At 39.6% G+C, this 25,326-nt stretch overlaps 1 protein-coding gene across 6 annotated transcripts in view; it reads left to right on the top strand.

Annotated features, from left to right (window-relative positions):
- The window catches only part of HTR7 (5-hydroxytryptamine receptor 7), a 330,604-nt gene that overhangs the window by 67,963 nt on the left and 237,315 nt on the right, over positions 1–25,326 (top strand). For 3 of the 6 annotated variants that reach the window (XR_008378789.1, XR_008378790.1, XM_053583891.1), the window contains exon 2: positions 11,868–12,623. Coding sequence is in view for 4 of the 6 variants with exons in the window: in XM_053583891.1 (XP_053439866.1) it covers positions 11,868–12,623 (756 nt within the window). In the remaining 2 variants the exon portion in view is untranslated. Of the gene's footprint in view, positions 1–11,867; positions 12,629–20,900; positions 22,844–25,326 lie in introns of those variants that run through there. The other 3 variants (XM_053583892.1, XM_053583893.1, XM_053583896.1) reach the window with 3 other exon arrangements.

The following is a 25,326-nucleotide window of genomic DNA, read 5'->3' as shown; positions in this document are numbered from 1 at the left end:
AAAGCCAGCCATTACCTTGATACCATAGTGCGGAAAGGAATATGTATGTAGTATAAGAAAAGAAAATGATAGGCCAGTATCCCTGATGAATATGGATGCAAAAATCCTCAACAAAACATTGGTAAATGATAGTTCAACATATACAAATTAATAAATGTGATACACCAATTTAACAGAGTGAAGGATAAAAATAATATGATTATATCAATAGATGTAGAAAAAGCATTTGACAAAGTCCAACATCCTTTCCTGACAAAAACTCTCAACAAATTGTGTATGGAAGAAATGTATCTCAACAGAATAACAGCCATATATGACAAGCCCATAGCTAGAATCATAATATGGTGTGGAGCTGAAAACCTTTTTTTCTCCAAGGTTGAGAATAAGAAAAAGTTGCCCAGTCTCGCAAGTTCTATTCACATAGTACTGGAAGTCTACTAATTGCTTGAATAAAATTTTGCCTCAAGCCTTCACTCCACGCTATTGGTTGCTTTTCAGGCGTGTCTGTTTCTATTCCTATCTGCTTCTAATTCATCCATTAGATCTACACTGGTGGTGTTTTGGACTCACTTTACTTCCTGAGTCTTTTTTTTCTATCACATTTCTGCCATTTTAACATCTTCAAGCCTCTGCTTTAGTGATTACATATATTTGTTAAGATCTCTTACAAGTATTTATAAGAAAGTGACTTCTGTTCAGAAAGTTGTATTTTTTCCTGGACTTGGTTCTTCACCAGTTGTAGGAATGTTCTGTGCTCTTTTTTTCCCCTTTAATTGTTGTTATCGGAGCATGTTTGTATAGTAGTAGTTGTAATAGTTATTTTTTTTTTAATCTTGCTCATTCTTAACACCGTTATTTATTTAAATCTTCTTTTTTTCCTTTTTTTTTTTTTTTTTCCATACAGAGTCTCACTCTTGTTGCCCTGGGTAGAATGTTGTGGCCTCATAGCTCACAGCAACCTCAAACTCTTGGGCTCAAGTGATCCTCTTGCCTCAGCCTCCCCAGTAGCTAGGACTGTAGGAACCTGCCACAATGCCTGGCTGTATTTTAGAGATAGGCCTTGCTCTTGCTCAGGCCAGTCTCGAGATCCTGAGCTCAAGCAATCCACCCACCTTGGCCTCCCAGAGTGCTAGGGTTATAGGCATGAACCACCGTGCCTAGCTGTATTCAAATCTTAATGTTCTCAAATAGTGTGGTTGAATTCTCCTTGATATTTCCCCATAACTGATGACAGCTATTTCTTTCCCTTTCGGTTGGCATTAATACTATCTACCTGCAGGTGCAGGATTGGAGTAAGGGAGGGGAGTAGACCCCATTGCAGCTGAGTGAAGTTTATCAAGGAGGACTGTTCTTTTCTCTGAATTCTCATGAAATGTCCTGGATCAAAGAACATGCCTCTAAACTAAGAATTTACACATCTGGGACTTGGCTTACCCCCAAGTTCACCTTAATGTCCCTGAAGATAACAAATTCTGGTGACCCTTCTTAAATCTGATCAAATGGCGTGATGAGTCTTTTACTAGGGATGGCTTCTCACTACTCTTCCTTAGGCTGGCCTCTCCCCAAATTAAGACCCCAGATTAGGGTCTTAATCTGAATTTTAAGGATTTTACTCACCCCCTGCCTTCAGTACTACTTCTATAGGGTGGGATGGGTTTAGAAGTCACTTAGTACCATATATATTTTTATTCTTGCCTCTAATCTTTTAAAATTTTTAGTTAAGGTTTTATGCCTTTTTTGTTTTATTATTGCTGGTAAATTTTTGGCTCTTTCTTTGCCTTTCCATTTCATTATTTTTTTCTCTGAGGAATAAAAAGTCAAATTCTTTGGGAGAATTCAGAGTTTATTTTAAGTATGGACACAACTGAAGTAATTAACATTAAGTATAATTCATGGGTCACTGTTAATCTAACTATTCATTTTGATGACTGTAATTATCTAGAAATTTCTTTTTAGTTTTTCATAGGTATATGTATAGAGTTTTACATACACATATTAGGTAGCCAAAAAACTGAGGTGATAATAAGAGGAACATTGAATGGCAAAAAAGTACAGCAGAAAATAATTGCCTTATGATAGAGTACAGACAAGATTAGTCTTATTGGAGGCCTTGTCTCAACTTGAATAGGTGGTAAATAGGCGTTTTTTTTTTTTAGCTTCGTTGTTGGATTATTGTATCCTGAGCTTCTGTTATCAAATAGGACCTGTGGTAGCAGCATTCTAACATGGTCCCTTGCAACATTCTCCTTTCCTGGTATGCATGCTTCACGTAATTCCTTTCCCTGGAAAAATGTTGGTGGCCCTGATTTAATCAGCTGTAGTAGTTGCTCTCCTGCTGGCCTTGAAGATGCGCTCTTCACAAGTCCTGCAGCTACCAGGGCATGAATTTGGCCAAAAACCATGTGCACTTGGAAGAGGACTGTGAACCTCATAATACCTTTGCCCCAGCCAACATCTTAATTTTAGCCTGGTGAGACCCTAAACTCAGTTGAAGTGTGCCAAGACTTTTGACTTAACCTAACAGTTAAGCGTTGTTTTAAGTCACTATTGTGGTATTTATGCAGCAACAGTAAATTAAAAGAGTATATGAATTTTTAAAAGCACTTTTAGATTCATGTGATTTTCTTTTAATTCTGATTCTTTCTTTAAGGGGAAACTTTCTTTTTCTTTTCTTTTTTTTTTTTTGCAGTTTTTGGCCGGGGCTGGGTTTGAACCTGCCACCTCTGGCATATGGGGCTGGTGCCCTACTCCTTTGAGTCACACGTGCCGCCCGGAAACTTTCATTTTTGGTTTTATAATTATATACTTTCTCAAAGAGGAGGCCTTTGTCATTGTTTCTAAACTTCGTCCAATTTTGTTGCTGTTTGGTTCTTTTCTCTCTTTTGTCTACTTCTTTTTCTCAATACTGAGGTCAGAACGAGGAATTTAGATTGTTTACTGGTCCTGACCATAATTGTAGCTGGAAATACTGATGAAAATGGGAACACTGATGAAAGTGGAACCCCATTGTAACAATGATTTCAGAGAATAGGTCAACATATAGGCTAATGGCAAATTATAAAGACCAATGTGTTCTTAAAAATTCACTTTTAATATTATAAAAATAAACTTCTTCACATACATCTAGAACACTGCACAAATCGTAACTGACCGGTTTACTTAATTTCTACAAAGGGAACGTACCTATTTAAAGAAATAGAATATTTCCAGAACTCCAAATTTTCCTCATCTGTTCATACTGATTAAGAACCCCCCACCCCCAAGGTAAGCACCACTCTGTCAACTGTAAGTTTTTCCTGGTTCTGATAGTATGTTCTCTTGTATTCAGCCGCTTTAACTCAACATCCTGCTCTGAGAATCATCCATGATGATGATGAAGCAGTTGGTTAATGCTTGTTTTATGGGATTGCACTGTATAAATAGACCACAATTTACGTACCCCTTCTATTATTATAGAATTGTATTCATTTTACTCTTGCAGAATGGGCTGGGTTTCACTTGGGGCTCCTACTACATAGTGCTGCTATGAACATTCTTGGTTAATATTCATTATATACTTAAAAAATTGTTAGGTCATAGAATATATATTATTCAGTTTTAGTACACATTAAAAATAGTTTTCCGAAGTTACTGTATCAGTTTATATTCCCATTTAGCCATATCTTAGGAGAATTCCATTTGCTCCATATCTTCATAGAACACTTGGCATTATAGTTTTTATTGTCATCATATTCTTTCATTGTTTTAAATTTAACCATTCTGATGGCTGTTAGTGGTTTCTCCTTGTGCTTTTAATTTGCATCTCCCTCATGATTTATGATGTTGAGCACCTTTTCATATGTGTATTAAAGGCCAGTAATTTTCAAACTTTGAGCCATGATCCATTATTGGGTTATGAAATCAATTTAGTGCATTAAGACCAGTTTTTTGTTTTTTTTTGAGACAGATTCTCACTATGTCGCCCTCAATAGAGTGCAGTGGCGTCACAGCTCACAGCAACCCAAACTCTTGGGCTTAAGCGATTCTCTTGCCTCAGCCCCCCAATAGCTGAGACTACAGGCAACTGCCACAATGCCTGGCTATTTTTTGTTGCACTTGTCATTGTTGTTTTGCTGGCTCAGGTTGGGTTCAAACCCACTACCCTCGGTGTATGTGGCTGGCACTATAACCACTGTGCTACGGGCGCCGAGCCTAAGACCAGTATTTTAAAAGTCAGAAATGGAATAGTATAGAATAACAAAGAGTGAAGAATGGGTGTAATGGTAAGTATAGTTTGTGAAACTTTTGTTTTAGTTTCATAAATATAAATACCTATATTTATACACATATCAGTTTATTCTATACATAAATATATTTCTTATTGTAAAGTGTGATCAAAAAGTTACAAAACCCTGTTGTATATTATTCATTAAAAAAATCTACAAAACCCACACCCTCCCATTTAGCACAGTACCAGGAAAGAGAATAGCTGAAATAATGGAAACATGGTTCATAATGATTTTGTTAGGGCCGAACTAGAAGCAAACCATTACAATGAAATATATAAAATAACAGTAAAGTTTTCCATACGGTAAGTGTAAAAGTCTTTGTAATTGAACAGGGGAAGGCTGCTTTGACAGTGGTATGTATAGTAAAACCCAGAGCAATCAATCCTAAATACTTTACACAAAGCCTCGGATTGCCAAATCTCCTTGACAGAGAAGGGCATCTTGGGAATCTGTATGTTTCAAAAGCTCCTTGGTGTGTGGGCGCCTGTAGTCCCAGCTAGTTGGGAGGCTGAGGCAGTTCCCGTTTGGGGAACTGCTAATATTGGGCTGAAGAGTCCAGTGGAATTTGCCTGCTCTAAGGGAGGAAGTCTCCTAGAAGAGGTGTTGTAAGTGTGAGAACCTTTTAAAGCCAAACACTTTAAAACCACTGTATTTCAGAATAATTTTACCCAGTTTCTTTTACTCCTGAAGTTATTCTGTAACAGTGAAACTTAGAAGAAATTTAATTAAAGAACCAGTATCTACCATTTCTATACAGTTAGAATAGGAGACAGAATAGTTAATTTGCTTCCAAACTCTTGTCTATGCAGATTTTAACTCCCTAATCCTCTTTTTGTCTGAATCTATACTTCAATGGAACCCCTAATGAGAGTTGCATACATTTCTCAATTATGTCATACTTTGGTGTCTTTGTTTCTGAGATTTACTGTATTTTAACATTTGTATGCATTTAAAATTAAATTTTTATAACGACCCTGCTAATTAATAGCAAGCATAAACTATTACTGTGATAAATATTAAACATGCATATTAAGGAATATTCAGAATTGATCTAGTTTTTCTATTTCTTTCTTTTTCTCCCTTGAAGGTAAGATTTATACTATACAAGGTTTGGAAGACCGAATGTATAATTTGAACAAACACTTCCCTGAATACCAATATTACTTTATATAGTAATTATAGGATTTTAAATGCTGATGAGTTCTGTTTCTTTTGTGTGAATTTATGAAAATAATAAAACATCTTTGACAAGCTAATCAAGTAAAACAATGTAAGACTTAATTATCGTCTTTTTAAAGATTTTATGAACCAGATTCTTTCTATTGCCAGAATCACTTAGGTAATTTAGGAATTACAGAATTCTGTCAAATCTTTTGTTCTTAAAATGGTGTGTTTTTATTTTACATGGTTACTATAAAAAAATGAAGCATAGAAAAGTTTAAAGAAAATTTAAAACCATTAAAATCTCTATAACTCACATAAAACTCAGAGTGATAATTTAGTAGATGTTCTTATGGCTGTCTCAGTATACACACACACATATACCTCCTCACAAATATGCGTCCAGTTTTACATATAAAGGTTAACACTGCACATTATATGATATTCCGTCGTTTATCTTTGGGGGCTGGATGTTTTTTACCCACTCTTCTTGTTGTTTCCATGTCAGTAAATGCAGCTGTACATCATCATTTGTAAAGCTTGCCTTATACATGTCATGTATGATAGATGCACACGTCATAGTTTAGTCTATTGATTCTTGGATTGCATCATTTTTGTGTTTAGTTAACATCTTTGCACACTGGTCATTTTTCATGTACACAATTATCTTAAGACAAATTCCTAGAAGTCTGCTGAACCAAAGGGTAAATGTTGATGTACATTGATTGCCACACTGTCTTCCAGAATTGCCATCTCGCATTAGTGAAGTAATAGAATGTCTGGTTTTTCTCAATTTTCCAGGCTCGGAAGACAAAATGATCAAAATAGTTGTCATTAAAGTTTGCGTCTCTTTGTTTATTAATTAAGTTCTATATACTTTCAAGTGCTTTTTAGCCATTAGTGTATCTACTTTGGTCAATTGCTTCAGTATTTTTATTGGAATGGTTGTCTTTTTTTATTGACCTGTAAGAGAGCTGCAAATATTGGGATATTGTCATTTGGATTCCAGGTTTGTTATTTGACCTTTAACTCTCCACATAGTGATTTTTAAATTAAAGTAAATGTCATTTATATATTTAATTTTGTTCATAAAATTTTTGTCACAAAAATTTATTGATATTTTATTTTATACTTTCAAGCTTTTCTGTTATAGTTAAGAATGGCCTTTGTAATCTCAGGATTGCAGAAATACCTATATTTTCTCATAGTAGCCTTAGGGTTTAATTTTTTACATGATAATCTCTGATTCATTTGGGATTTATGTTTAATAAGATGAAAGATGAGAAGCCAATATTATTTTTGCCCTAATTGCTAGCCAGTTGTTAGACTTCATGAATGTCCAATATTTTACTACTGATTTGAAATGACTCCACTTATATTAAATTCTTCTATATATTTGAGGCTCATTCCATTCTATTGATCTATTTTTAAATAATTGTACTTTTATTTCTGCAGTTTTTTTTATTGTTTCAGATTAATTGATGGTACAAAGAATTAGGTTACAATGTTTGCACTTGTTAGGTAAAGTCCCTCTTATAATTGTGTCCTGCCGGCAAGAGATGTGCCATGCACCCTAACATTGTGCCCATTAAGTGGGAGCACCCTCAATCTTCCGCCCTCCTCCCCTCTCCCTGGTTCCCTGCCTCCCACCTTGATTTGATTTGAGTTTTTCTCTTATGTGGGTATGTATTAGATTGTCTACTGGCTTCGTAGTAGAATTGAGTACATTGGATTCTTGCTTCTCCATTCTTGTGATACTTTACTGAAAAGAATGTGTTCCAGGTCTATCCAGGTTAATACAAAAGGTGTAAATTCTCCATCTTTCTAATGGCTGAAGAGTATTCCATGGTATACATATACCACAGTTTGTTAATCCATTCCTGGGTTGGTGGGCATTTAGGTTGTTTCCACATTTTGGCCATTCTAAATTGAGCTGTAATAAACAGTCTAGTGCAAATGTCCTTATGATAAAAGGATTTTTTTTTTCTTCTGGGTAGATGCCAAGTAATGGGATTGCAGCATCAAACGAGAGGTCTAATTTGAGGATACTGCATACTTCCTTCTGAAAACGTTGTATTAGTTTACAGTCCCACAAACAATATCAAAATGTTCCCTTCTCTCCACATCCATGCCAGCATCTGCAGCTTTGAGACTTTGTGATGTGGGCCATCCTCACTGGGGTTGGGTGATATCTCTGTGTGGTTTTGATTTGCATTTCTCTGATGATCAGGGGCAATGAGTATTTTTTCAAATGTTTGTTAGCCATTCACCTGTCTTTCTCAGAGAAGGTTCTGTTCATATCTCTTGCCCAGTGGTAGATGGGATTATTTATTCTTTTTTTCGTTGAACTTTTTAGTTTGAGTTCTCTGTAGATTCTAGTTATCAACCTTTTTGTCAGATTCATACCCTGCAAATACCATTTCCCATTCTGAAGATTTTTTTTTTTTTTTGCTTTAATTGTTGTGTCCTTGGCTTTGCATAAGTTTTTTAGCTTAATTAAGCCCTATTTGTTTATTTTTGTTGTTGCAATTGCTGTTTACGACTTTGTCATAAAATCTTCTCCCAGTCCAACATCAAGAGTTTTTCTCACACTTTCTTCTAATATTTTTATTGTTTCATATTTTAGATTTAAATCTTTTATCCATCTTAAGTCAGTTTTTGTAAGTGGTGAAAGGGGTGGGTCCAGTTTAAGTCTTTTACATGTGGTTATATGGCTCTCCCAGCACCAATTATTGAATAGGGGTTCTTGTCCCCACTGTCTGCTTCTGTTTGGTTTAAAGATCAGATGGCAACTAGAGACTGGTTTGATCTCTTGGTTTTCTATTCTGTTCCATATGTCTGTGTCTCTGTTTTTGTGCCAATTTCTGTAGCTTTATATTACTTTTTAAATAGGATAAATATCCTTTCATTATTTTCCATATTATCTGTTCATTTTGCATATTGATTTAATGAAGTTTAAAATCATTTGAACAAATTAACAAAAAAGTTCTACCAGGCTATTCAATTGAAGTGAATAATATTTATAGATTAATTGAGGGATAATTAGTGCTTTTATAGTACTGGATTTTATTATTGAAGAAAAAAGGTATTATTTCCTTTATAGATTTAAGTATATTCTTTATGTATCTAAGTAGCATTTATAATCTTCTTTATATGGGCCTTAGCTATTTTAAAAGATTTTTACTAGATATTTTCAGTTTTTTGTTGTTGTTAATGGAATAATTTACCCCGTAATGTTTTCTTTTCTTTCTTTTTTTTGAGACAGAGTCTCACTATGTCACCCTTGGTAGAGTGCTGTGGTGTCACAGCTCACAGCAACCTGAAACTCTTGGGCTCAGGTGATTCTCTTGCCTCAGCCTCTCAAGTAGGTGGGACTACAGGCACCTGCCACAATGCCCGGCTATTTTTTAGTTGTAGTTGACACTGTTGTTTGGCAGGCCTGGGCTGGATTCGAACCCAGCTCTGGTATATGTGGCTGGAGCCTGAGCCGCTTGAGCTACAGTCTCTGAGCCCCCATAATATTTTCTAATTGTTAATGATTAAAATATAAGCTATTGGCTTTTGTTTATTTATTTTCTATCCAGACACTTAGTGAACATTTTTGTTTTTTTCTAGTGGATTTTTTGCCTTCTGAAGTCTCATCAAGTAGGACTCAAGAGACTAAAAAAATAAATATAGCTAACTTGTTACAGGATTTGACTTGAAACTACGAGAGAATAGAGCCTGAAATAGGACAGAGTTTATAGACTATAATTTATACATCCAGAACAGATGGAATATGGGCCAGTTCTTATCATTGAAACATGTCAGGATAAGTATACTAGAATGAGATTATCTAATATTCTAATAATATTAGAGTCCTTTGGTACTCAATTAATATCTCAGGATTAATCTTTATGAATTCTGTATTATTGATGTAGGCAGGATTTTTACATCAGATTGAAGTTATAGTACCTTGTTCCGGTAAGGAAAATGTAAGGGAATTGAAGGGAATACTGAACTAATTTCATCAAAATAGTCTACTGCATTGTGAATTCAAGGTTTTCTAATTTTTTTAATAGTGCACAAATAAAGCATAACTTTTTTTCTTGTGAGTAATGTACCTTTCAACACACAGTTGTCCCAACTATCTGCCTTATAACCCCCCAATGACGGGTAAGATGGTCTGACAATGCCATCTGGTGGCCACCTGAGGAACTGTGTGAATTAACCTCTACCTGTTGGATTCCACTCCTTGGTGAACCTGAGGCTCCGTCCTGGGTTGGTGTCTTGGAACCAGGTTTGGGGAGCAGACAGAGTTTATGATAGGGTTATAGAAAGGAGGAAAGGAAATCAAGTCCTAGGCAAGGGTCCTGGGGAGAGTTGGGAAACAATGAAGGACCCAAAAAGCCACATTCATAGGAATGAGTAGAGAGCAAAGACTAGATCCATAAAGAGATCTGCAAATGACTTCCATCAGTAAATACTTTGAGAGAGCCCCTGAAGCAGGCAAAGAAGAGAGACTTTTTTTTTTTTTAATGAAATGTCTGCATTCAGCCTCTGGCAAGGAGCAGCTTAATTTTGGGTATCCAGGCGGTTCTGACACCTTTCTACACTTTGCTGACACTTTTCTTATTTTCCTTTTTTTTTTTTGTTTTAAGAAATATTTTTTCTCAGATATTTTTATAGTTCGAAACTCAGAGAATTCCACATAAGGCAAGCCCTATTTTATTTTTGACTTCTCTCTCTCTCCCTATCTCTTGTCCTCTTTCTGACTCTGTCTCTGCTTCTCTTCTTCCTAGTACCTTTTCTCTTTTGCCTTTTTATTTCCCAGCTTATTCTTGCCTTCTCAGGAAAGCCTCACTCTTTCTTTTCCTTCATTCTATTTGTGAGCCACATCATAGTCCTAACTACAGCTGTAAACCTAAGGATGGTGCTCAGGGTCAGCTTCAACAAGAAGGGAGGACAGAGGTTGTGAAGTAAAGAATCAGTGCCGAGAACACCCTTTCTTGGAAGGGTTCAGAAGTCACCATGGGCTCAGTCCCTCCCCTTCACCTCATGTAATTTCTCTGTGTGCCTGCATTCAAGATTTTTGTCTGTTTTATTCATTGCCTTATCCCCAACATTTGGAATAATACTTGTCATGTAGAGGGTGTCCCATTAGGATATGTTGAAGGAACCAACAGGTATTTGAAATGAATGAGCAAATCCGGCTGATTTCTTTTTACTATATTTCAATTTTGTTTGGTTGTAAGTATTGCAATGATGCTAATTTTCATTGTGAAAATGTGACTTTGGACTTCTGTAGGATAATTTAGTTATCCAGGGTATTTCCAGCAGAAATTATTATTTTTTTTTTAGTTCAGACCTACCAACTGGCTGACTTTCAGAAAATAACCTTTTGAGAAATTGGACTCTCTGTGTCTTTTCTTTCTATGCTTCAAGATTGTGGATTTTTTAAAATATATGTGAAGGAAGTAAAACAACAACAAAATAACCAGCTTTTGCCTGTCTTTGCTTCTCAAGCAATCTTTGCATCCTTCCCAAAATAGAAGCCAACAATGTTAAATCTAGAGGAAGCCACAGATTTAAAAAGCTGAAAAATATTAAGCATTTGGCAAATCATCTTACTGTGTATGTTTTCTCTGTTTGTTGAGTTTCTTTTATATTATAAAACTGGTAACAGAGATGGAGAAATATTTATTTCCTAGATAGGACTCAGCACTGAGAAAATGGTGGATTTGCCTGATATTTTTCAGAATTATGCCTTTCCTTGTGATCCTCCTCAGACCAGGAGAGGCAAGCTGTTTTTATTTTATAGGTTGTTCCTCTGACATTGCTGTTGTGTGAGAATTTTCTGGATGGGGAAAAAATGATCACTTTCCACTTTTCATTTCAAACCTCTAGAATTTCCACACTAGCGCACAAATCTCTGTGATCTTAAAGGAAAAGAGTGCAAAGGGGAAGTTAAAATGAATTAAAAGCTGGCTTACATCAAGACAGCTGAAATCAGTGGGTGTAGAATATCAGAGCGTGGTAGACTTTGCTTAATTTTTAAGGATGTGTCAGGACGTCTCACATCAGGCTGTATGTCGGGTTCCCGGCTGATTTTGGTGGCTGTGCTCAGGGGCCTGGGGGCGGGGAGGGGCAGGTGTTTAAACTTCAGTTCTTTGGCTGTATGGATTGTGTGAAGCTACAAAGTATGAGAAAAGCATGGACCAACTTTACAGTCAGAGGATGCTCAGGCTGGCTGCCCCCTGTCAGTGCCTCTGGCTAACTGTGTGATCACTAATAAAATAGCCTCTCAGAGCCTTAGTTTACCTTTCTGGAAAATGGGGACAATGATGCCTACTTACAAGGGCCGTGGCGAGGATTGGCCCTGGTGCCTGGTGGTAGCCCTTGCTCAGTCGCGCAGTTAGATCACCGAGTTCACGTGTTGCCTGTCCACTTGTCCCCTAGGTACCTCGGGATCACCAGGCCCCTGACGTACCCCGTGCGGCAGAATGGCAAGTGCATGGCCAAGATGATTCTCTCCGTGTGGCTGCTCTCCGCCTCCATCACTCTGCCCCCGCTCTTCGGCTGGGCGCAGAACGTGAACGACGACAAGGTGTGCCTGATCAGCCAGGACTTCGGCTACACCATTTACTCCACGGCCGTGGCCTTCTACATCCCCATGTCGGTCATGCTGTTCATGTACTACCAGATCTACCAGGCGGCCCGGAGGAGCGCCGCCAAGCACAAGTTCCCCGGCTTCCCGCGCGTGCAGCCGGACAGCGTGGTGGCGCTCAACGGCGTGGGCAAGCTGCACAGGGAGGCGGAGGAGTGCGCCAACCTCGCCAGGCTGCTCAAGCACGAGAGGAAAAACATCTCCATCTTCAAGAGGGAGCAGAAGGCGGCCACCACGCTGGGCATCATCGTGGGCGCCTTCACTGTGTGCTGGCTGCCCTTCTTCCTCCTGTCCACGGCCAGGCCCTTCATCTGCGGCACCGCCTGCAGCTGCATCCCGCTGTGGGTGGAGAGGACATTTCTGTGGCTGGGCTATGCGAACTCGCTCATTAACCCTTTTATATATGCCTTCTTCAACCGGGACCTGCGGACCACCTACCGCAGCCTGCTGCAGTGCCAGTACCGGAACATCAACCGCAAGCTCTCGGCCGCGGGCATGCACGAGGCGCTGAAGCTGGCGGAGCGGCCCGAGCGGCCCGAGCTCGTGCTGTAAGGTCATTTATCACTATTTCCCTTTTATTCCTGCTCCCCACCCCCATTTGATGCAGCTGCTTCTTCAAACACAGCACAGAAAGCTTCCCGAAGCAGTAGCTGGCTGCTTTTCCACTCACCTATCAGATTCGAATTCACTGTAGTGTAGACTCCAGCCTGCCCCACCCAATAAAACTCCCAAAGCCGAGGAGAGGTGGGTGTTTGGATCGGAAGATGAGACTGATCTGCTGGTGAATTGCAGATACTGTGACTGATGACAGGGAAGGTGATATTATCTGTCTTTTCTCCCTAAAAAGCATCCAAATTAGGCTCTCAGATCTGAATTCCTGTAACACCATTTTAATTGCTATTCTGTTTCCCTCCAGTACAACTCTTTTGATGACCTCATCCTTGACTGATACATTCTTCTTTTGAGGAAAGAAGCAAAAATGATCTTTCCACTGTGCAGTTACATTCACCTGGGCTGAAAGGAAGCAGCCTGGGCAAGAGGACAGTGGTGGGTGGGGGAGAGGTCAGGATGGAGTAAGGACTTAGAAGTTGCAGGTCAGAAGGTGCTACTGGTCATCTTGGCAGCTGAGAACTGGAAGACTTGTTGAGTTTTATCTAGCAGGGCCCACTGACTTTCCAGGAAGCAATTAGAGCAGGGGGGTTGGGAGCTGAAAAAGGATTGCTAAGGACTGAAAAGAAAATTGAAGTGAGCCACATGTTAACAAGTTGGCATTGCAAAGAAGGAAGGAAACAGTATAGTAGTGAGAGTCCTCAGCTAGATAAATGAAGACTTTGTTTTAAGTTTATATCAGAGGAGATACCTTTATGTTTGAAAGCCATCCAAGGAAAAAGAGAGTTGGATTGAGAAATTGGAAGGTGCCTTTTAGAGAGTGAGCAGATTGGTGTTGTATGTAAGAGAGGAGGCCTTTCTCTTCACTGAGCCTGGCAGGAAGGAATTGACCTGGTCATCTTGTCCAGTCCCTTCATTTGACAGAAGAGGTAGTGGAGACTTGAACGACACGTCCCATGTTTACTAGTGTCACTACTAAGTCTAGATTGCACATCATCCAAATCCTAGTGCAACACACTTTTCATATACTGGACTGCCTTTTCTTATAACTCAAAGTTGGAAGATGACAGCCATGCTATTTCTTGAGCTGTGTGTACCTTATTTAATTTTTACTTCTACTGTATACATTCCTTTTTACCTATTAAATTGTCTATAATATAAAAAGTAGCACTTAAGAAAAAAATATGATTTCAGGTTCTAGAACATGTACTATGAGCAAACCCAGGCATCTTTCTAGGCCTATAAGATTCTATTGAATTGACCTCTAGGGTTTGCTCACCAGATTATGATTTCCTTCAGAGAAGGAGCTAGGTATTAGATTTATTTTTGCAGAATCTAGCACAGTGACTGATACATTGTAGATGATAAATAAAAATAATAATTGCAAACAATTACTGAATGTCTACTATGCTGTACACCACATTAGCTGCAGAACAGGTACTGCTAGGGTCCCCAGAGTCCCCAGTTTTCAGGAGAACAACTTGAGGCTCAGGAACATAAAGTCACTGACCTAAGGTCACATGGCCTCTAAGTGGTAGATCTGGTATGAATCACCCCAGTGCATGTCCTTTTTTTTCCATTTTTTTTTTATTGTTGGAGAATCATTGAGGGTATAGAGAGCCAGGTTACACTGCGTGCATTTGCTGGGTAAAGTCCCTCTAATAATAGTGTCCTGTCCCCAAAAGGTGTGTTACACACTGTGGCCCCACACCCTCCTTCCTCCCTCCCTCTCTCCAATCCCCCCTTCTTCTCCCTCTACCATGTACTGTATCAGTTGTCATCTTTTATATTAATTTGGATGCAGTTGAAACACATTCTTCTTAGTAAAGCATCGCAAGAATGGAGAAGCAAGAGTCCAATGTACTCAATTCTGAAATCAGGACAATTGATGCCAATGCATGTTCTTGACCATTATGCAATACTACTTGTCATATGGTTTTGGTTTTTAGGCAGTGAAGAGCCACTGAATGTTTTTGAACTGGGATTATAATCATCAGCTCTCCAGGAAGACAAATATAATGACTTTACTGTAAGTTAAGTTGATTATACTTACTGCATTATGGAAGGACATCTCCTAGACAGAGTCTGGTTTCTTAGATGAAAGACAAAGGCAAGAATATTGAGAGAGTTTTAGGGCTTTGTCTGAGTGATTTGAAGGTGAGGAACTGGAGAGGACCATGCAGAGTGTCTGACATAATAGCTTTGGATTAGTGGGTACTGCTGGATAAGGGCTTTGAAGCAAGTATTTATGAACAAACTATTGGTCTTGATAAGTAAGCAATTTTAGGTGCTGTATAGCCTTATCTTCTGAAAGCAACTATTTTCTGGAACATGTAGCAAGGTGATTTTTGCCTGGTCCTAGGATTGTCTAGCACAGGAGAGGGACAGCATGTTGATTTCAGTTCTCAGGAGCAGCATGTGGAGGGATGTGTTTGAGGAAGGTCTCTCTCACAACAGTGAGCAGGGCAGATAGCAGGAAAGACGCGTGGCAGGGTCCAGTTAAGTAGCCAGTGTATAAACTAGGAAAGAACAGATAAAATCATGAACTAAGTAACGCCAATGTATTATTTGCATGCCTCCTATATAGTCAGAGAACTTGAGAATAATTTTGTTCATTATTTTAGCTAATACTGATAATTCACAGATAATTCAGATAGCTCACAAAATTATATTTTTTAAAATATAAACATTTTTTCCAGTTTAAAATTATGAAAATCCACATTTGCTGAGGATTCACTGTCAGGCATTATGTGGAGCACTCTGTGAATTTTATTGCTTAATCCTGAAAACTTTTTGATAGGTTGGCTTTCTTCATCTCCATTCCAAAAATAACAAAACAAGGATTTGGAGAGGTCAAATAATTTCCTCACAGTCATACAGATAGATGAGGGTGGTAGAACTGGATTTGAGCCCAGGAAGTCTGTGTTCAAAAGTGCTTTTAACTTCTATGATACTGTGCCTTTTATAAAAATAAATCAGCTAATATAAAGTCCAAAGATATTTGCCTTTGTATCTTTAGCTAGCACAGAGGCCTCGGTGCTGTTTTCCTCTTAGACAAGCCAGAGGTTAGTTTGCTTACTGTGAAGGGCCAAATAATAAATACTTTAAGCCAGGGGTCTTCAAACTTTTTAAACAGAGGGCCAGTTCACTGTCCCTCAGACTGTTGGAGGGCCGGACGATAGTTAAAAAAAACTATGAACAAATTCCTATGCACACTGCACATATCTTATTTTGAAGTAAAAAAACAAAGCGGGAACAAATACAATCACACTGCCGCATGTGGCCTGCGTGCCATAGTTTGAGGACCCCTGTTTTAAGCCATGAAAGCTATAGGGTCTCTATCAAAACTGCTCACCTCTACCTTTGTCATCAACATAACTAAACAAATGGATATGGCTCTGTACCAATAAAACTTTATTTACAAAAAGAGGCTGCTGGCTGGATTTGGCCCACAGGCCATAATCTGCTGTTCCCTCTTTACATCTCTCACAGTTTGAATTTATAGTTACAAAATATTCACATCATTTAGGAAGACTGGTCTAAAAATATCTATGAGCTTTAGGAAATTGCTAGTGATGGAGCTATTCTGTGGTGGCCATGTATTGAGGAGGATACACAAAGTTTATGCTATCTTTTCTATTTTGTGTGTGTATTTATTGGACACACCATAAATACAGGTGTGTGCTGCTATGGTCTGAATGTTTGTCCCTCCATCCCACACCCCAATTCATATATTGAAACCTAATCCTCAATGCAATAGTATTAAAATGTGGATCTTTTAGGAGGTGATCAGGTCATGAGGGAAGAGCCCTCATAAATGGGATTAGTGTCCTTATAGAGAAGGCCTGAGTGAGGTGCTCTCACCTGCCAGGTGAGGGCACAGCTAGAAGGCACCATTCATGAAGCAGAGAGCAAGCCCTCACCAGATACAGGATCTGCCAGTGACTTGATCTTGGACTTCCCAGCCTCTAGAACTATAAGAAATACATTTCTGTTGTTCATAAGCTATCCAGTTTATGGTACTTTGTTATTGTAGCCTAAACAGACTAAGATATATGCATATTTATCCTTTTGTAGAATAAGGAAATGTGGAGACAAGAAAAGGTGTAAGATTGAAAAGAAAAGGTATAAGATTGAAAAGAAAGGAAAATAACTCAGAGCTAACACTAACCTTGATCAGAGAAGATGTGCAGAAGGATGTGGGCTTGATTATGTCTGTGAAGGTGGTCAAAATATTTTTAACTAAAGGAGAGCAGAAATGATATTCCAGGTGTAGGGGCAATTTTTTTGTAGTGGCACCAATGTGGATGTCTGGCTGAAGCTCAGCATTAGGATGAGGGAACTGTAGATTAGAATAGAAAAAAATGAAGTAAACTGAGATGAAATTATGAAGGATCTTCTATGTCAGTGCTAAGAATTTGCACTTTTGCATAGACAAGAGGTTCACAATTAGGAGTAATTTTGCCTGTCCCCTGCCCACTTGCCACCAGAGACATTTGGCAATATCTGGAAACATTTTCGGTTGTCACGAGTCGGGGCGAGGGCGAGTGTGAGTGGCATCTACTGGGTAGAGGCTGGAGATGCTGCTGGATGTCCTGCAGGGTGAGACAGCCTCCAGCGAAGACTTGCCCAGCCCACAGTGCTAAAGTTGGGAAATTCTGCTGTAAACAGCAGTAAGCCACCAACACATCTGCAGGCAGGGGAATGGAATCATCAAAGTGGTGAGGACAGATTCAGTGGCACTGTGTGGGGTGAATCAGAATGATCGAAAGCATCTCTTCATGGCTTGTTTTTTGCCAGAAATATTTGAGGGTCTACTATGTAGAAGGCATGATGCTGGGCATTGCAGGGGTAGAAAGATTAGTAAGTGACAGTCCAAGACTCTGGAAGCTTTGTATCCAGTGGGCTGGGGTGTCCTGGTGGCTAGTAAAAGACTGGTAACCAGAATAATAGCCCCATAGTCTGTACTCTGCACAGTTGCATTCAAGTAAACACTAGCTGGATGACTCTATGGGATATGGACGACAGAGCCAGTCTCTGGGGTCTCTGGAAGAATGACAAAAGGTATCACAACACGCCTGCTCAGAATCCTTTGCTCCTCCCGCCTTTCCTCCTGCTCTTGCTCTCTTGCGGCCACCCTAAGAAGTCTAGGCTCCTCCCTCTAATTTCTCCAGCTCCTTTCTTCCCATCTGGCTGCCTGAGTTCCAATCTATTGCTTTTTCCGCTCACTCTGCTATCTCTGCTCCATTTTTTCCTTCCTATATAATAGTTTTCTTCCTTTCCTATGTAAACTACTGCTAGATGATGTGTTGCTACTCCCAAATATTTACCCCTTTCTTTGCATTTTCTTGATCAGCATAACCAGAGCCTCAGAAGTCCAGCATGCACTCGAGAACTGTCCTTGGGGTAATGGAGTGAGTAGAGGGAAAAAGGCTGTGAATACTTTTGCACGGGTAATTTTAGTTTACTACTACCAATTTTAATCCTTTTCACAAGTATTCAAAGATTGGGAGTACTGTACAAAACCAAATGTGATAACGTGATATAATTAGGGATTCTTTATCTTTCTTCTTAATATGGTGCCTTTACTTTTGGATTTGCTTTGAACTGCTGTAAATTGCTTTTAAGTATCATGTGATCAAGTTAGTTGTTTGACACTTTTTATGAAGAATATTGAAAAGCAGTGTCTAAAGTACTTCCTTATAAAAGACTGTCATGATATTGTTTTAAAGTAGCTCTTCCTTTTTATTTCTTTTCTTCTTGGTAATTGTATTTTCTTTGTCTTCAAAGAGCCTCTTATAATCCCTGTTGATTTTAGTGGTTCCTAACAGTGACTTGTAGCAGAGTAACCTTGAGTTTCTGCCATGAATTCTGCCAACAGGCTGCTTCAGGGTTTGTGCTGAAGCTTTAGAGTTCAGGGTGATTCTATCTTTTCTTTATGGGAATCAGTAATTAAAAAAAATAAATAAAAAGGAAAGGAATCCTAGAGGATATTGGGAAGAAGCATCGAGGCTCCTAAACTCTTGGTGTTTGTAATGGGATAGATCGCCTTAAAGGTAGAAACAAACAAAAAGTTTGCTATTTTGGGGACCTTATCCCCCATAATAGTATTTTCCTCATAATCAACTAGCTGGAATTCAGCAATTTATTTATTTAGACAGAGTCTTACTTGTTGCCCTCACTAGAGTGCTATGGTGTCACAGCTCACAGCAACCTCAAACTCTTGGGCTCAAGCAATTCTCTTGTCTCAGCCTCCTGAGTAGCTGGGACTACAGGTGCCCACCACAACACCCGGCTATTTTCAAAGATGGAGTCTCACTCTGACTCAGGCTGATCTCGAATCTGTGAGCTCCGGCAATTCAACTGTCTTGGCCTCCCAGAGTGCTAGGATTACAGGTGTGAGCCACTGCACCTGGCCACTCAGTGCTTTATTTTTATTAAATAATCAACTAGTAATAGCTTATTTGTTTTATGATTTGCAGTTTCTTACATTTCAACTTTGCTACATCTCTTTAAAGTAGGAAAGACAGGGATTGCACTTTCTTGCTTTTTATAATATATATTTTTGTTTTTCTAGTAGTTAATAAACATTAAACATTAAACAATAAACATTAAGCACAACATTAAACCAAGCAGTAGAGAGGGGTACAGAAGAGAAATAAGCTGGGTCAGGGGACATTCTTAGGAAGAAAATGTCCATAGTGGAAACCAAGTAGGTGGAGATATTTTAGGTGGGTCTTGAAGAAAGAGTGGGATTTTAACAAGAAGGGCTGGTAGGGATGGAGGTGGAGATGGGGTTGGGACTGCTCCAAGCAGTGGGAACAGGGACAAGGGGCATGGATGTGGAGGGACATGGGCACGGAGCCTGGGACGTATCTTCAGTGACCCTGGGAAGCTGGTAGCCTGGGGTCAACATAGAGGGCTGGGAGGGTACAGGAAAAGGAGAGAGAGAGATGAAGGCTTCTGAGCAGGAGCGAGACCAGGGCTTCATGGCAGGAGAAGGGGGATGGATGAGGAGACTAATATTAAGTATGAAGTCTCGCGTCAGGAGGGCTTGCACAGGGAGAATGGTGTTGAGACCAGAAGCGAGGCCAAAGGTGTCTGAGATGTTTGAGCACTGGCATCCTCAAACCATCATAACTGGCTGGCAGGTGGCTGGCAAGGAGAGGGCGACTTCACAGATGGAGCTGGGGCCTGGAGGAATTCAGGACATGAACTGGTGTGAGGAGAGCAGAGCACAGCAAGTATGGTCTCTCCGCTGTGCTGAAGACGCAGAGGCCCTAGGCTTAGAATCAGTGTCTGTGGAGCACAGTTCAGGACACAGCCTATTCCCAGTTTCCATTTCTAGATACCCAGGAGAGCCTAGAGCGCTGGATGTGGGCTGAAGTCTGCCACTTGTCCTTGGGTGCCATTGGGTGAGGTTGAAGAGCAAAGCCAGGGACCACGTCACCTGGGAAATCTGCCCATTGAGTCACCCAGCTGAAGAGCTGGGGTGAGAGGGGGACGTCAGAGGAGGATCAACAGGACTGGTGGCAGGACAGCCAAGTGGGGGGATGCTTTGGATGGGGTGGGGAGGTGCAGACTGGGCAGCCTAGGCTCTGGGACCTCGTGGACCAAGGTCTTACACACAGGTGGGGTGTAGTATGTCAAGGCCCAGGGCATTGCAGAGTTAGAGGAGTGCAGCGCTATACCAGGAGAAAGGGGCTTTTTTCTCACCTGTTGGCTGACCGTTCTCCGTGCTCGTGCCACTCGCGTGAGTCTGAGAGGGAACAAGTGAGGGAGGTGGGGTTTCCTGTCTCTGCACACATAGCTTTCTAGTATGCACCTTCCTAGGTCCAAAGGGGAGAACACTTCTCACTGGTACTCATCAGTCTCTTTAAGTAGGGCTGGTGCTGTAGTATTTTACAAGGGTTTTTGAGAGCAAACTCATATTTGGCTATAGCTGTATTATAAAAGCGATTTTCTAAATGGGTTATCTGGGGCTGATTTGCAAATATATTAAAGTCATGGCGACTCATAGAAGTTATAAAATTTATGAAAAGAGCCACAGCACTTTTTCCTTCCCTGTAAAGATGCTCGTAATCCCTTAGAAGCCACAAATGATTCAAATTACTGACTGCTGTAAAAGATTAAATCCACCCACCACAAAATGAAAACTCACATTTACGGTTCTGCTAAATCATTTTCTTGTCTCTCTCTCTCTCTCTTTTTTATAGACAAAACTCTGACTACTGTAGAAAGAAAGGTCATGATTCATGATCGAAAGCGGAATAATGGAGAGGAAATAAACAAGGCAAAATAGAGGTGGAAACAGAACGAAATCATTTGCCAAGACTACAGACTGGAATGCGGCTTCTTTCTTGGGATGGCTAAAACATGACAAACAGGGCAATCTGTTGTACAAAGTTATCTTCTGGGGGAGCTTGTGACCACTCCTTTTCCCTGTGGGTCAGTGCTGTTGTGTGTTCTCAGTTTAAGACAGCCAGATCATCTCAGCAGTTAGCACACTAGCAGAACTGAGTTCCAGAAAGGAAGCAGTTTCTGGTGCTTTGCATATGTCCAAATCCACACAAGTGGGAGAAGGTTCCAGTGCACATTTCCCATGCTTCCGAGTTTAGGCATTGTGGTGACTATTCAGGAATCATTCATGAGACAGAATGTATTTTCTGGTATGACAGAAGGGTTTTCCCAAGCAAACTGCGGTAAGCATAGTGTTGAATATGTTGCATGTCCATGTTAGAAAACAGAATCCAGTCATCAGCTAATATAAAAGATTCCCCAGAGCAGTGTTTATTTCAAGTTTCTGTCAAATAGTTTGGCTTTTCTGCAGGGTCCCTGTGACTCCCCTCCAATGTACTTTCTCTGTTAACTCACTTACTGTCACGGTGTTACTCAGGCACAGATCTCAGGATGGAGAGAAGCATAAACCCAGGGAAGCTCTTTCTTGGGTCCTTAGAGGTGAGGGGGATTCCTTCTGTGAGGGTTTCTCTCTGGATGAAGTGCCAGTGCTACGTAACTGCATTGTAATTAACACAATTATGGGCATGTTTTTGAATCTCGGTTTACACTAGGGTGCGACAGGCCCAGAGGCTAGTCCATAACCATGTGGTATGTGGAAGATGTGTCGGAATAATGGGTTTTCTGTGAAAGGCTGTGATGCTTCTGGAGATGTAGCATAAACACCTTCCTTCCTGTTGAGCAGCAGCATATTAAACTGAATTGTGTGAATTGGAGGTCACCTGGACTGCTCTTGGGAAATTCTCCAGAATGCTATTCTGTTCCTTCTAGAGAATTCTTTTTTTGTGTTTTCTGTATCTTTTTTTTTTTTCTTGAGACAGAGTCTCACTATGTCACCCTTGATAGAGTGCTGTGGCGTCACAGCTCACAGTAATCTCAAACTCTTGGGCTCAAGCAATTCTCTTGCCTCAGCTTCCCAAGTAGCTGGAACTACAGGCGCCAGCCACAATGCCTGGCTATTTTTTTTTCTGTTGCAGTTGTCATTGTTGGTTAGCTGGCCTGGGCCAGGTTCGAACCCACCAAGTTCAGTGTATGTGGCTGGCATCATAACCACTGTGCTATGGGCGCCAAGCCATGTTCTCTGTATCTTAAGTCAAATGTGTGCCTGGGCAGTTCTGTCCCCTGACCTCCCCAGCCCCCAGGGTAGATGTTAAGGGGAGGTAAGGAAATAGAATATGTCTATTTGGGGGTAGTATTGTTTTTAAATGGTACTATGTGATAAGTGTGAGCTAAGGAGACAGAAAGACACTGGATCAGAAGAGTACCTATATCTACAAGGGGAAAATGAATGTAAACTTTTCCTCGATAGGTGAGAACTGAAAGAGAATGTATTAGTTTCCTATAATAAAGAAAGCTGTCCTCTCACAGGATTAAGTGGAATTCCAAATGTGGATTATGGACTTCTTCCAATTTTCATTGACATTGCTTCTTACAAGATACTGGGAAGGGCTACCTTTCCTGAAAGGGGAGGTGGGCACTGTCCTTTCAGAGCAAGCTTGTATAAATTCATGATCTGCAGATTTGCTAAAGTGACTGTATATACTTATATTCATAATTTAAATGATTATTTATGGTCAGATACATATTGTTAAACTTGAAAATGTTTTATTACATTACATCAAATAAAGTTTATTTGTAGCTGAAATAAAGCAACTTAAGTAAAGATTTTTAATTAAAGGTCTTATGTCATACATATTACTGTATGCAGAATGGCAAAAGGGAGAACTTCACATGTTTGCTAAAATCCTAACACATAGCTAAGACAGTTCTGTAAATAATTACATTACATTTCATTGCAGTGATTCTCCACTTAGTAAACTTTGGTTGTTTTTTTTTGAACAAGGACTGTTCATTACTTGAGTTGATTAGTGAGTATCAGTTATGCTCTTGCTACATTCAGCACTGTAGGCATTGAGAGCACAAATATGGGTGCAATTCTCACTTGGAAGGAGGTTGCCATCAGGGATAAGGCAGACATATCCCTGATTGTCACCGTTTAGAACAGTAAGTGCTATAGGAGGTTTCAGGGAGTAGAATTTTTCTTTCTTCTAGTGTAAGACAGGGAGTTGGATTGATTTAGGTTTTCAAATGTGTTTAATTTTTTTTATTAGAAGCTTTTTTATTCAAATTGTCTCTTCTTTACTCCATCTGACTTGAAAACTCGATTATTGAACCCTCTGCTTCATTCTGGGTACAGAGGCTGGACTTCCTATATATGTACACTGTGCTTTAAATATATGGCAACCAAATAAAATGGAAAGGTAGTAATTCAAAGGGAATGAGAAAAACAAAAAGTATTATTTCACATATGTCAAAATTTGTCTATGCCCAAAGTACAACTTTTATTTTAACTAAGAATTGGGAAAATCACTGAAACAAACATTTTATGTATTTTATGACTGTTCAAGCAAGAATGACTATTATGACTAATCTCTCTTCTCATGCTAGGGTTTCAGCTGTCATCTTCTGGCAAGGCTGAATATTGGGAAATCATGCTTGGAAAGTAAATTACTTATAAGAGATAACCAAATCACTGTTGCCTTAGTGTTTAATTTTATTCTATAAATATTAAAAAGGTGGCTTTCAGAGTTCCTAGGTTTTCTAGAAACTGTTCCATAGCTCAAAACATTTACCATGATGCCATGTGCTTGAGATGCTTATATATGTATTTGAAAATCAGATTTTAATGCAGTTTCATTAGATTCATTGATCGTAGGCATGAGATCAACAATATGAATAGAAAATGCAGGCTATTTCTCAAATAGTTTATGCTGATAATTGTCTGAATTAACCATCTGGAGATAGCAGGAATTTTCCTTTCAGTGTTTTGATTGTTGACTGAGTTTTCAATTTAATGGATATAAATGTTTATAAATCTTGAACTTTTTTAAAGCAGCCTATATTCCTTCTCATCTCCAGACCTCCACACAAGGCTCTCCCCCTTGGTCTGGAATATTTTTCCTGCTCTTAATAATTTATTTGATGTATGTCTTCAGCATTGCCCAGTAATTCTTCAAGGGCATACTGTTTTCCTCTACAGTATGCCCATTCCTTAGCATTGTGCCAAAAATATACATACATACATACATACATATACATATATATGGCATAGATAATGTCATATATATACAGTTACGTATATGGTCATAGATAATGTCTTAATGGGAAGGAAAGAAGGAGGGAGGGACTGAGTTGCCTGGCACCTTAATTTCTGTGTATGGGGAATGGCATGTCCAGCGAAGGGGGAGAGGGAAGTAGAATTAAGCCCTTCCTTGGGCTCCTTAGGCCGGCCCTTCACCATGCAGAGCTGCTTCTTTTGCATGAGTTAGTCCTATCAGGAGAGCAACCTTTTCTTAATTTTCTGCACTGGTGGAGCAGAGCTGTGTATGTGCTATGGCCCATATGTTGAAACTTGTTTATCTACAGCTAGCCAGATGGTCTATAACAGCACACAAAGAAGCCATTTGGAAATTTTTGGAGGGTCAGTGCATTCTGAAAACATTCACGATAAAGCATATTGTGATGTTTGCTTACTCTAAGCTCACAGGGAGGAACACCTTGTTAGATACCATGTGTGAAACATGTAGACTTTGAGAACCAACTCAGAGGTTCTAGTTCCCAGAGACAGAAGTTTACTTAATGGGATCACTCTTGAAACTTGTTTTGCTAACACATTCTCTGGAGAAGGAATGTAATTATTTTTTTTCCTGAGACAGGGTCTCAACTCTTCTGCCCAGAATAGTGTGTAGCGGCATCAGCCTAGCTCACTGCAACCTCAAACTCCTGGGCTCAAGCACTCCTCCTATTGCAGCTTCTCAAGTAGCTGGAACCCTAGGAGCCCACCCCCACTCCCAGCTAATTTTCCTATTTTTTCGCAGAAACAGGGTCTTATTCTTGTTCAGGCTGGTCTCAAACTCCTAACTTCAGGTGATCTTCCTGCTTCACCCTCCCAAAGTGCTAATATTACAAGTGTGAGCCACTGCATCTGCTAGAACATCATCTCTTAACCGAAAATACTTTGTTTTTTAAGTTCCTGCTCAGTTAAATATATATTTTTTAAACCTGCTGTTCAGTACAGGCTAACAGAGATAGGATGTGATTATCTATAAAAATATAAAAGTAAAA

Source organism: Nycticebus coucang, chromosome 3 (genome assembly GCF_027406575.1).
Source record: "Nycticebus coucang isolate mNycCou1 chromosome 3, mNycCou1.pri, whole genome shotgun sequence".
Classification (NCBI taxonomy): domain Eukaryota; kingdom Metazoa; phylum Chordata; class Mammalia; order Primates; family Lorisidae; genus Nycticebus; species Nycticebus coucang.
This window is presented reverse-complemented; position numbering and strand designations above follow the sequence as displayed.